At 39.1% G+C, this 14,212-nt stretch overlaps 1 protein-coding gene across 2 annotated transcripts in view; it reads left to right on the forward strand.

Annotated features, from left to right (window-relative positions):
- The first annotated feature begins 1,425 nt into the window (after window positions 1–1,425).
- The window catches only part of LOC133653833 (interleukin-17 receptor C), a 45,677-nt gene continuing 32,890 nt past the window's right edge, over window positions 1,426–14,212 (forward strand). For both annotated transcript variants that reach the window (XM_062053567.1, XM_062053568.1), the window contains exons 1-5: window positions 1,426–1,811; window positions 13,156–13,171; window positions 13,254–13,343; window positions 13,933–14,021; window positions 14,100–14,192. In XM_062053567.1, the coding sequence (XP_061909551.1) occupies window positions 1,716–1,811; window positions 13,156–13,171; window positions 13,254–13,343; window positions 13,933–14,021; window positions 14,100–14,192 (384 nt within the window). In that variant the 5' untranslated portion in view covers window positions 1,426–1,715. The remainder of the gene's footprint in view (window positions 1,812–13,155; window positions 13,172–13,253; window positions 13,344–13,932; window positions 14,022–14,099; window positions 14,193–14,212) is intronic.

The following is a 14,212-nucleotide window of genomic DNA, read 5'->3' on the forward strand; positions in this document are numbered from 1 at the left end:
CGGAGGAATCTTAGTCAAAAAATGGAGGATTCCTGCCTTGGAGAAGCCAAACCATCAGTTTATATACCGGTTCCTTCTTTGTAAATGGTAAATGGGTTGTACTTGTATAGATAGCGCTTTTCTACCTTTTTTAAGGAACTCAAAGCGCTTTGACACTATGTCCACATTCACACACACACATTCACACACTGATGGCGGGAGCTGCCATGCACGGCGCTAACCAGGCCCATCAGGAGCAAGGGTGAAGTGTCTTGCTCAAGGACACGACGGACGTAACTAGGATGGTAGAAGGTGGGGATTGACCCAGTAACCCTCCGATTGCTGGCACGGCCACTCTCCCAACTTCGCCACGCCATCTGTGTGGGTGTGCGCTAAGTCTAAACAGCACCACCTGACCATAAAAGGAGATGTTCGTGTGTAAGTGTCTGGAAAACCACTGCTTTAAGTCATAACTCATAACTTAAAGCAGGGGTGTACAAACTTTTTCCACAAAGGGCTGCACACTGACGAGTCAAAGCATGCGGGGGCCATTTTGATATTTTATTTTGTAAAAAAACTATCTAAAACAGGCATAAATTTACAGACAAAACAATGTGTCTGCTTTGTATTAATTATTAGTATTAAAATTAGCTACCATATTTGTTTATTATGCTTACATTTTTACTGTTGTTTTTTTTTCTGATTTTATTTCGACAATATGCCGCGGGCCAAAAAAACTTGAGCTGCGGGCAGCAAATGGCACCTGGGCCACACTTTGGACACCCCTGACTTAAAGGTTGGCGTTTGAACTAGACGGGTAGTTTCCTCTCAAGGATACGGCGATCAAGTTTGCATTCCGAAGTCCCTATTAGGGCCTCCTTCCTACGATAAGTGATCCAATTCACCTGCGAATATCAAACTAAGGGGCCTTATCTTAGCATGTGCTCAAACCGAAATACCACTGCGTACTCAAACTTGAAGGTTTGCTTTCTCCAAGATGAATACCATTCACCATATGTAGAACATATGAGTTAATTAATACACTTCAGTTTCTATTTTTTCAGTGCTCTTACTGGTTCACCCTTCAGCTTATAGAGTGGATAGTAGATGACTACTGTGATAGATGTCGACTACTGTACACACTGGTTCTACAAGTTGGTCCACTGTCACCAGAAAATAATGACTAGTATAATTGGATTGTTTAGAATTTTTTTAACATCAGGTTTGATTTAGTTTTAATAACCATTTTTAAACTTCATTTACCAAATATGTCTTTGTTTGACTGACTGTAAAACATGCTTGCAGCATGGAATGTGGTGCATGCTAGTGAATTTTGTTTCCTGCACAACACAGGAAGTGACCTAATAGCCTGCTTCGGCGTTCTGCTCTTAAACTGTAAACACCACGTGTTTGCTCTTAATATATCATCTATTCAGTCAATTGTTAGATTAAATAAACCCGATGACGTTGGCCAGATCTGTAATAGAACACAGAATTTTCCAAATCCCTTTGTATTCCCAATGTGGGCGTCTCGTTAGTGTGTGTAACACAACACATTGTTGGTCTGCCATAGGTGTGCGTGATAGGTGGTAACTACTAGCTAAAGAAACAAGTTTCCCCTCCTCCCACATGGGTGACTTGTGTCAACACACATTACTACTGTCCGACACATCAAACAACATGGACCAAGCGACGTCAACGTAATCTTGGTTTTATTTATTTTAAACCCATTAACAATGCAAACATTGAGGTGTGTGTTGTGGCTGGGAATTGTCGCCATGTTGGTTCTGGCGTGTCCACGGCTCCTGGTCGGGAAGAGCTTTTCATGCCAGGTGAGTGGAAATTAGAGACATATTTCAGCAAACAAACTTTTTCTTGTCCCCCCGACATTATAACCTCCAAGCATGGTGCCTTGCTTTAAGGGAGCGTCAATCATTTTCATGTCCTACTTTTCTAGTTGAGTTTGAGTTTATTTGGAACATGATACATCTTTATTTCCAGTTTCCCTATTCAACATGTTCGGAAAGGTGTAGGAAGAAGCAAGAGTTTATTTAATCACTTCCTGTTCTCAATATACTCCATAAGTAATAACAGTAAGAATAACAATAAATAAATAATAGTTGGTGAAGTAAGTTATATTTCATATGGTGAGATGAGTAAGATTATCTTGAAAATGAATGGATGAATGAGATACATTCAGAATGTTTATCATGGTTCTTCTTCTTTGTACTTTGTAAACACCTTAAATTTGAAGAGTTTCTTGAAGTGGATCATATTAGTACATTGTTTGATTTCTTGGCTTAATCCATTCCATAATTTAATTCCACATACAGATATACTGAAGGTCTTAAGTGTTGTATGTGCGTACAAATGTTTTAAAGTAAAATTTTCTCTAAGGTTATATTTCTCCTCTTTTGTTGAGAAGAATTGTTGTATATTCTTGGGTAGCAGATTATAGTTTGCTTTGTGTATAATTTTAGCTGTTTGCAAATTCACTGTCTTGGAATTTCAGTATTTTTGATTCAATGAATAAAGGGTTTGTATGTTCTTTATATTCATCGTTATGTATTATTCGAACTGATCTTTTTTGTAACACCATTAATGAATGAAGTCCATCCATCCATCCATTTTCTACCGCTTGTACCTTTTGGGGTCGCGGGGGGTCGCTGGAGCCTATCTCAGCTGCATTCGGGCGGTAGGCGGGGTACACCCTGGACAAGTAGCCACCTCATCGCAGTAATGAATGAAGTGTACTTATGTAATTATTTCCCCATATTTCTACACAATAACTCAGATATGGTAAGTAGAGAATATGAAGTGATTTTTAGTCTAGAACATGTTTTGCTTTATTCATTATTGACGTGTTTCTTGCTACTTTATGTTGTATATTTTTTACATGATCAATCAATTATTATACCTAGAAATTTTGTTTCATTTACTCTTTCAATTTCTATTTCGTCGATTTGTATTTGTGTTTGACTTTTCTCTTCTTCTGTTACCAAATAGCATTATTTTACACTAGTGATAGTGGAAATCGTCAATTGTTTACTTAATCCTTGGTTAGATCTGGGACCTTTTGTAATGCTATTGAAGATGACATGTTGACGAAAGAAGTCGAATCAATGAAATATGGCCACAGTTGTTGAAAAGGAACTATCCTCAAAATGTGCATTGTCTGTTCTTTGCTAAATCAGGCTGACCATATTCTGAAATCCCAAAAAGAGGACACATATACAGTATGCGTGCCAAGGCGGGCAGCACGCCAAGGCCGGGACTAAGTGAAAATTTGCCAATGATACTCGAACTTGCTTTATAAAAAATATATTTATTTAAATAAAGCATTTTCTCTCCTCTGTTGACAGGATAGCAAAATAAGGCACACTTATATTTTGTAACATTCACAGTTTTAGAAAAAGGGCAGAGGTAGCAATATTCAAAATAACCTCTTGTATATAATGTAAACATAAATAATGCCTCAAAACAGGTTAATTAAAGGCCTACTGAAATGAAATGTTCTTATTTAAACGGGGATAGCAGGTCCATTCTATGTGTCATACTTGATCATTTCGCGATATTGCCATATTTTTGCTGAAAGGATTTAGTAGAGAACATTGACGATAAATTTCGCAACTTTTGGTCGCTGATAAAAAAGCCTTGCCTGTACTGGAAGTAGCGTGACGTCACAGGTTGTGGAGCGCCTCACATCTGCACATTGTTTACAATCATGGCCACAAGCAGCGAGAGCGATTCGGACCGAGCAAGCGTCGATTACCCCATTAATTTGAGCGAGGATGAAAGATTTGTGGATGAGGAAAGTGAGAGTGAAGGATTAGAGAGCAGTGGAAGCGATTCAGATAGGGAAGATGCTGTGAGAGGCGGGTGGGACCTGATATTCAGCTGGGAATGACTAAAACAGTAAATAAACACAAGACATATATATACTCTATTAGCCACAACACAACCAGGCTTATATTTAATATGCCACAAATTAATCTGCATAACAAACACCTCCCCCTCCCGTCCATATAACCCACCAATACAAATCAAACACCCGCACAACACACTCAATCCCACAGCCCAAAGTACCGTTCACCTCCGTAAAGTTCATACAGCACATATATTTCCCCAAAATTACATACTTGACATGCACATAGCGGCACGCACGTACGGGCAAGCGAACAAATGTTTGGAAGCCGCAGCTGCGTACTCACGGTACCGCGTATCCAACTCAAAGTCCTCCTGGTAAGAGTCTCTGTTGTCCCAGTTCTCCACAGGCCAATGGTAAAGCTTGACTGTCATATTTCGGGAATGTAAACAATGAAACACCGGCTACTGCAGCCGGCCGCTAATACACCGCTTCCCACCTACAACTTTCTTCTTTGCTGTCTTCATTGTTCATTAAAGAAATTGCAAAAGATTCACCAACACAGATGTCCAGAATACTGTGGAATTTTGCGATGAAAACAGACGACTTAATAGCTGGCCACAATGGTGTCCCAATATGTCCGCACAATCCGTGACGTCACGCGCAAACGTCATCATACCGAGACGTTTTCAGCAGAATATTTTGCGGGAAATTTAAAATTGCACTTTGCTAATCCGTTTTGGCATGTGTGGCAATGTTAAGATTTCATCATCGATATATAAACTATCAGACTGCGTGGTCGGTAGTAGTGGGTTTCAGTAGGCCTTTAAATTTAAACAAAAAACAGGTTGCAGCCCATTCTTTAAAATGTCTCTCAGTTTGGTGGACCATTCTAATGTAAAAAAAAATCATCTCCCTGGTCTTACTCCTCGTCTCCCTGGCCTTCAGAAGGCTTAAACTTAAAGTTATTTTTAGCTGAGGCTTTTGAGTGAGTATACATTGGAGTAGCCTTTGGTCCCCCATTGACTCTCTTTTAAAATGGCCATTTTTTGATGTACTGTTAACCTGTTATTTTTTATTTATTAACCAAACTAAATTGGCCCTAGTGTGTGAATGTGAGTGTGAATGTTGGTCCTGCGATGAGGTGGCGACTTGTCCAGGGTGTACCCCGCCTACCGCCCGAATGCAGCTGACCCGCGACCCTGAAAGGGACAAGTGGTAGAAAATGGATGGATGGAATCCAAGCATTTCCTTTTAAAATACGTGCACGTCTTATTAGAGGTGTAATTTGACCCCTCAACCACTAGGGTAGCGCCAGAGTACTTTAGAATGACCATATATTCAGATTAGATGCATAGTTGCATTTAATCCGTCAATAACTCAATTATATGCAGTGTTGGGTTAGTTACTGAAAACCAGTAACTAGTTACAGTTACTAGTTGCCTTACTTCAAAAGTAACTCAGTTACTAACTCAGTTACGTACACCAAAAAGTAATGCGTTACTGTGAAAAGTAACTACTGTATATAGTTACTTTTTTTTTTTTTTAAGGCTCCCATTAATGCCCTTTTAGCCTTCATTGCAGTACTGTTATTGCACTGGAGAATAATATAATCTGTTGATCAACTTGACATGCATTTGCATCACTGAACTCTGCTAAGCAATGTGGTCTACATACAACACACAAAGACAAAGATATGTTACAAAGGGCCAATTTATTTCAGACCATAACAAATTGACAAAACTATTTTAAATAGCTGCAACATAACATACATAAGTAACAAACCGCATAATAACAAAGCTGGCTTCACCCAAGGAAGGCACACATGACATACACAAAGCCTAACCAGGCATTTTTTTTCTCTCAAGGAATTGTGAAATAAAATCATGTCTTCAGGAGATCAACACTATACTGAAGCCCAGAACACTCTACGCATTACCCCAGTTTTAGTTTAGAGATAAGGAAAGATTGGCCTGGCCCACTAGGATCCCTTTTTATGTTTGTGAACTTTATAGTCTATACATTTAGAGTGATGTGATAATCAAACACTCTAGAAGTCTAGAATGAAAGAGCAACAGTATATAAGAGAATTGACAGAGTGTGTGTACCTTCAGTGCTGAATGATAAGCAGAGTCAGAGTTTGGATTTTTTTCTTTAGCTCGCTTTCCATTTTTATGTACTCACTGCATCCGGTGATGAGGCTTCAGTTCGGGAGTTCTGGAGTTTTGGGGAAGGTGAGTTACCCCTCAGTCATCATTGCTCCCAGGTCCACTCTGACCCGGGGTGGTAGTACCTGTCAGGGTCCCAGCTATGGGTTGAATAGCATTTCAAAGACCTCAACGGTGGAAGTGGCGGAGGATGACACTGCATGTCACAACGGCACTGAAGGCGGATGAAGGCTGCAACAGAGGGTGGTCTCCAGTCGTCATGGATCCATGCCACTGGATCAAGGCCCCTCTCTGCCAAGGACCGTGGTGGCTGCAGGCGCATCAGTCTCCCCACGCTAAAAGACGTCACGCGCAGGCGTCCTCCCGAATGGGAATCCATCCATTCTGAGGACAGTCATACTCCACCACGAGTGACTGCCGATGATGATGACTCACTGTCCAGGTGCCATTTGCCGTTTGACGCCCGGTATCATGCTAATTAGCTGCCTGAAAGCGGGTGACTCCACTGTAGAAATAGCCTGCATGTGTCCTAGCACATACATACAATGGCTCTATCAATGTTGTCCTGGCTAGCAGTCCCTCCATTAAAATCCTCCCGCTGTTGCTTAGGTGGAGGTGGAGGTGAAGTGTGTCTCTACTAGCTCTGTCGAAGCATGTTGCTTTTGTAGCTGTTTCAGCATATTTGAGTTGCTGTTTTGGGCAGTAGATATAATCTTTGATCCAAGACACAATTTACATTCAACTAAAATTGTATTTTCTTTGTGCTCGACAAAAGAAAAGTAGTGAGAATATCTCCATGTTAAGAAACTCGACTTCGGCTCCGCCATGATGTCCTGTTAGTAAACACAGACACCGGCACAAAAATATTGTGCACGCGAGAATGAATATTGCCTAGTTTGTGTTTTTTTGCCATAAAAAAATGGGTTTTCTTTAACAAAAGGCATAAAACACACAAAAAAACGGATAGATCTGAAATTGATCTAAAGATTTTAACGTTGAAAATGAAAAAAAAAAAAAAAAAAAAAAAATATATATATATATATATATATATATATATATATATATACATATATATATATATATATATATATATATACAGTATATATAACCTACTTTTAAGACTGTTATGGCTGAAACTCTTTCGGATCCCTGGTAGTCGGGACCTATAACATTCACCACATTTGGGTAATCCCCAAGGGTTAAGTAGTGTTCTTGACAGGCACTGTCTCCATATTTGACACACTTTGCTGTTTTTCTGGTTTGGAATACTGTAATGTTGATTACATTTTCAATCAGATTAATCACAGTGTTGCTGCGGATTAATTTTGGTTAATCACCATTAAATATTTTTCATCTATTAAGTAGTTTCATTTTGCATGACCAAAGAGACTCAGGAAATAAGGGGATATATGCACTTAAAACTGGGCAGTTAAGGTTAGGTGCCAATCACAGGGCATTGAAATATAACATATACACACAAACAAACATTTAAACTAACATTCACCTATGGACAATTTAGAGTCTAGTTCAGTAGTTCTCAAACTTTTTTCATCGAGTGCCTCCTCAGAAAATACTTTGCTCTACAAGTACCACCATAACGACCAACATTTAAAAAACAGTAGCGTTTTAGGCCTAAGTATTCATTATAAACAAGGCAGAAGTTTTATTTAACAAGTATATTTAATATTTTTGGCTTTTGTAACATTACACATGTTTGAATATAGGAAAATAAAATACTGTACTTAACTCAAGTGATTCTAGATAGAGCCCGCATACCACAGTTTGAGATTCACTCCTCTAGTTAAAGGCCTACTGAAATGATTTTTTTTTATTCAAACGGGAATAGCAGATCCATTCTATGTGTCATACTTGATCATTTTGCGATATTGCCATATTTTTGCTGAAAGGATTTAGTATAGAACAACGTCGATAAAGTTCGCAACTTTTGGTCTCTGATTAAAAAAAACCTTGCCCCTACCGGAAGTAGCGTGACGTTGTCAGTTGTTCACTCCCTCATATTTTCCTATTGTTTTCAACGCAGCTAGAGATATTCGGACCATTACCCCATTAATTTGAGCGAGGATGAAAGATTCGTGGACGAGGAACGTTAGAGTGACTGACTAGAATGCAGTGAAATACATATTTTTTTTCGCTCTGACCGTAACTTAGGTACAAGCTGGCTCATTGGATTCCACACTCTCTCCTTTTTCTATTGTGGATCACGGATTTGTATTTTAAACCACCTCGGATACTATATCCTCTTGAAAATGAGAGTCGCGAACGCGAAATGGACATTCAGTGCCTTTTATCTCCTCGACAATACATCGGCGAAGCGCTTTAGCTACGAGCTAACGTGATAGCATCGTGCTTTAACTGCATATAGAAACAAAAAAATTAAACCCCTGACTGGAAGGATAGATAGAAAATCAACAATACTATTAAACCGTGGACATGTAAATACACGGTTAATGCTTTCCAGGCTGGCGAAGGTTAACAACGCTGTGCTAACGACGCCATTGAAGCCTACTTAGCAACCGGACCTCACAGAGCTATGCTAAAAACATTAGCTCTCCACCTACGCCAGCCAGCCTTCATCTGCTCATCAACACCCGTGCTCAACTGCGTTCCAGCGATTGACGGAAGGACGAAGGACTTCACCCGATGCGTTTGGCGGCCCGGAGACGTAGGAAGTCAAGGTGAGGTCGCCGGCTAGCGCGTCTGCTCTCCAACAAAGTCCTCCTGGTTGTGTTGCTGTAGTCTGCTGCTAATACACCAATCCCACCTACAACTTTCTTCTTTGCAGCCTTCATTGTTCATTAAACAAATTGCAAAAGATGTCCAGAATACTGTGGAATTATGAAATGAAAACAGAGCTTTTTGTATAGGATTCTACGGGGTACCATAACTTCCGTTTAACTGACTACGTCACGCGCATACGTCATCATACCGCGACGTTTCAGCCGGATATTTCCCGGGAAATTTAAAAAGTCACTTTATAAGTTAACCCGGCCGTATTGGCATGTGTTTCAATGTTAAGATTTCATCATTGATATATAAACTATCAGACTGCGTGGTCGGTAGTAGTCGGTTTCAGTAGGCCTTTAAAGAATATGTTCTCCTCTTTGCAAGCATGGGATTTTTAGGTAGAAGCCAGAAGGCATTTTAAAAAAACTACAATTCTCAGGTGTTGAGTTGACAATTCAATTAATTTCACTTCAATTGTATGATTTAAGACTAAGGATGTGCCGATTAATTGGCCACCGATCTATTTTTGTGAAAAAGTCTTTGCTCGGCCATTGCTGTTGTATGCCTTTTAATACCGATCACAAACGCAGATCCTGTCTGACTGACAATTAAACAGCTAATTATGTGTCTCTATACACAGTGTGGAGCCGCTCCCCTAAACTAATTATAATCATGTCCATTACAGCAAGAAGGTGCATTTCTTAGTTACATAAGTATCATTATCAGGTCATATTATCACTGGAGGATGAGGCTAAATATGTTTTACACCGGAAGCAAAGGTGCAGGCATGCAAATAGCTAAGCTAACTGCTAGGCTTGCTACCTCATGGATGATCGGTATCGGAATCAGCAGCATAAAACCCTGATTTGCACATTCCTATTTAAGAACAAGCAAGGTATAAATGCAGTTTTCCTGAGTTTCAAATTATCAAAAGTGGAACATCTGGATGCATATACAGTCATGTAATTTTTCTATATTTAAATAACTTAGGGTTCATTCCATATGCATTATCAACCCAGCTAAATGGTCTAAAAGCAGAAAGTGAAAAGCCAGCCTGAAGCCAAAGGAATGTTGCAGTGGACTTACTACAGGCTTTAGGCACAAGAACATCTTGCAGAATTTATATTGAATACCTCTCTTATAATGTCAATCAAAAGTGAGCTTTATGATTATTTTTGTAAGGTTTTTTGATTTAGTTCTTGTTTTAAAATTCAGTAGTAAAGTGTCATTGTGTGAATTTAGGCAATATATGTCTCCAATGTCATTATTACCACTCTAATCAATCTGTCATTGACATTTTTTTTTGTGTTTTTATTTTGTTTGATAACAGTTCATATTTTCTGTTAATATCCAACAGAAGACTAATTTCCATGCTGTTTTTAGAGGTGTGTCTTGTTTGTTGGCCCCATTGGCTCTCATACTGTGAAATGAGTACTACTAGTTGTACGCGGGTGACTGGACGCATTTAATTGATACTGAGGAACTCCGGAAATTGTATTAAAAAATGCAGTTATATATTACAGCATTACATTTATAGCAAATAATTGTACCAATGCGAATTTGCCAACCAAGGACTCACAGAAATGGAAATCAATTGTTGACACCAGAATACTAATGCTAATGTATTGATGAGAAGCTGGGGCACTTGCCAAGCAAAGTACTTTTGAGGTGGTATTTTTTGTAAGAAAATTGAGAAATGCTATTTTGTTCCAGTAAATTGTCCATATTAGGAGCCATATGTAATAATTTCATGTCAAGTCATCATTAAATGGTCCTAAAATGTCAAAAGGCATTAATAACTCATGTTCTTTTCGAATACCTCTATAACTGCTAACAGTAGTTCAGCCGGGATATGCTCATTTCAAAATTAGATTTACAGCCCCGAAATATTGTTATTGTTTTCATTTCGATGTCTTGCCTTCCACTGTTTGACCAATTAGAAAGTCTGTGAGTGTGTCACATCCAGGTTGCCAGTTACGCATAGGGTTGGGTATCGAGTATCGAGTATCGATTGGAACCGGGACTAACTTTCCGATTCTCCCGGAATCGTTCAAAAGTTTAAATTTCGATTCCTATTTTCGATACCAGTCCGCCGACCGGAAAAAAATATGTCAGCCGAACCGGAAGAAGAAGCCGCTGAACACCAACGAACAGGCGCCCACCGCCGGAAGTGTTAGCATAGCCGAGCGAGTCAGTCAAGCTCAAGCATGGATAGCGGGCGTCGGCGGTCGAAAGTGTGGCTTTACTTTACAAAAAAAAATGAAATAACCGCGAAATAACAGAGCTCCATGTCCATCAAGAAACGAGTGGAGAGAGAGCTGCAGATGTACCAGGACGTTCCACCGATACTTATGTCTGACGACCCTGCTGCATGGTGGTGGTCCGGTGGAACCAACAAAAGACTTATCCTTTGCTGTCATATCTCGCTTTCTCCTATTTATGCGTTCAAGCTTCTTCCACACCCAGCGAACGTGTATTTTCCACAGCAGGAGACACTATCTGTCCAGAACGCTCACGCATCCTGCCTGAGAAGGCGGATATGGTCATTTTGCTAAACAAGAACTGTCTCTGATTTTATACTGTACCTGCTGCTAATCTGGACTGGGTTTTGCAAGTTGTTTCTTATTGTTTATTTGCTTTTCTGCACCAGGTTAGCCGGTCAGTGGGAGCACGGTAACATTTTGAAGTACCTGCAGCATCATACACTTGTGTGTGTAAATGTGTTTTCATGAGGTTTCCTGCAGCATCATACACTTATGTGTAAATGTGTTTTCATGAGGTTTTCAAAAATAAAGCTCTCTTGAGGAAAGTGTACCCCTGGGAAAATGTATTCATAATTTATAATATTTATATTCAAGTTCATAGATTTGTTATTTATATTCTAGTTGAAAACAGCCCTGTGAGGAATTTATAGTAAAGTTCATAAAAAGTTAATAGAATTAAAGATGATGGAGAATGTCAGACTATTTCATTCAGAAAGACTGTAGGTTAGCTAGCTCATTTAAAATATCTTAAACTTTTTTTTGACCCTGCCTCTTAAAAGAATCGTCAGGAATCGGAATCGAAACAAAGAATCGGAATCGTTCGAATTCAAACGATACCCAACCCTAGTTACGCACCGCCCTCTTCATCTAGCTACTGCCACTGGTAAAGTTACTAAACAAGTCAAACCTTAGTAAATGTAAAAGGCCTCATTACGATTCTCAACTTATTCATGACAAAGCCAGAAACAAAACGAAGATTTGTATCGCGGATACCCTTGAAGGTTTGAGATGATTGAAGGCGGAGAAGATTTTTTAATCTGACGCCAAATTTGCTAATTTCCTACTTGATAGGTAAATCAGGCATTTACATTTTCTTATTACTTGTAATAAATAGAAATTGACATTTTGTATGTAAACTATATTGTCCAATACAGTCTATGATCTTGTCTAACAAAGCTTGTATGTTCATGCAACGAATGCTTTGATGGAGCTCCTAGTATAATGCTTAGCATGCTAGCCCGGTCAATGACACATCGACATACAGGCTAACGGGAGAAATATATTCCCGTTAGCCTGTATGTCGATGTGTATTCCAACTGACAGGCCAAAATATATTTCCGACAAATGAAACCTATGTGGATATGGGTAGTGTTAGTGCCTATTTCGTTCTCAATATGCTGATACGCTGAGAAAATGGGTTCCAACATTAGCACGACTTATGAAACGTATGAAGACAGCCAAATCACATGATAAAATCATTTGTCATCCGTGTAGTCTATAGGCATACCTTGGTAAAATGTCTCCTCTTTAATCTTGGGCATACTTTAGGCTGCTAAGCATGCTCTACTTATTTTCACCAGTATAACCATTGCTAGCATTGGTTGTAGTTTGTTTTAGTCTTTGTTTTCTGATAGTACTGACAATAACCATAAACATTTGTTGTGATATTGTACGCAGGCATGAAGTACTTCTTCCTGAAAATAGCCTAATATCTGTGTAAAATGGGTTGGTTGGAGATTTGTTATTGACAAAACGCTTGTCTATTCAGCTATTATGGTCTCAGAACCTCAACCTTAGTAAGAGGCAGTGGAAGCTTAAAGTTCCTTGGAGTGGCCCAGTCAATCGAGCTGGATTCGGCTGCGTATCTGGCAACCTCAGTCAGGGAGAGCGAGGGAGGCGAGGGGAACACAGAATTTTGACCGTGATTGCAGTACTATTTCTGGCCACATTATTGCATATGTCTCCTTTAAAGTTAGTGGCTCATTAGACTTGTCAGATATTTGGATTTGTGAGATTGTGTTAATACAATCAAAACTGGCATATTATTTTATCTTAAATGTTTTCTCTTTCAATTAACTAAGATTTTTTTACTCATATTTTTCCCTCTATCACATTTTTTCCAAACCCGCTTTAGAGGGCAGATCAAGATGGTGAGTCTTTTTCAGTTTGTCTGCTAATTATATAATAGTATATTATTGATCTCCTCATTGAAGACTTCCTCTGTGTACTTAGAATATTCTACAGACCTCTGCCCTGTGAAAACCACCCGTCGAGACTCGAACACCAAATGTGTCACTGTCCATGTTGGCGTAGAAGATGACGGTATGAGTCAAAACACAACACAAGGCTTACTTGTTGCAAAGTACTCTTTTATTTTGAAGTATGATATTTAGTGTAAACACGGTAGGTTGTATTCATACTTTTGTTATATCAACTAACAATTTAGACACAATTCAAAACTCTTGTGTGGTGTGAACAAATATTGAGTATTTTTTTTCCTTTGGATTAAATATGTAGGCCATTTATAAAGTAAAGTTTTATTTTGAACCCTACGAAACAATACATGGTTTAAAAGGGGATTGACAGAGAGGAAATAAAGATAATTGGGGATAGAATAGAGAGGGTGTGAAATGCAGCAACAGATGGAACATTCACTTGTAGTCCATGATGGGCTAGATAACAGTAGGTGCAGGAACAGATCTAGGGGATCTAGTTGTGAAATCTCATTAGAGTACCTAAGAGCGGTCAATAATAATTGGATATTGAAATTTCTAATGCAGTAAAAGTAAACACTTCCTTTTTAAAAGTAGTGAAGTACAAAATGATATTGTATTTATTGTGTATTTTATGTGAACACAATTTATCATCATTTTAGTGTTGCTTGTCTCATGAAATGTTCCCATTCTTCCAGACTTTAGTCAGGGCCCAACCATTGAAGTCCGTTCCTTGGGGAAAGAGATCATCCGGCCTGTCCTGAAATACAAAAGAACTAGGAAAAAGGTTTGTGCTGATGTTTTTTCTTCTTCTTGTTGTTGAGTCAGTTTGAACAATAGGGTCATCTGTGTTTAATCTCTGTAGTGGCACGTGAAAAAGAACCCAGATGAAATCCGAGTCTGGTGTAACGAGGTTACCCAAAATCGCCAACCACACAGCAATGGTAGTTTAACCCTGGTAAGATCATTTTCCTGTTA

Source organism: Entelurus aequoreus, linkage group LG07 (assembly GCF_033978785.1).
Source record: "Entelurus aequoreus isolate RoL-2023_Sb linkage group LG07, RoL_Eaeq_v1.1, whole genome shotgun sequence".
Lineage (NCBI taxonomy): Eukaryota > Metazoa > Chordata > Actinopteri > Syngnathiformes > Syngnathidae > Entelurus > Entelurus aequoreus.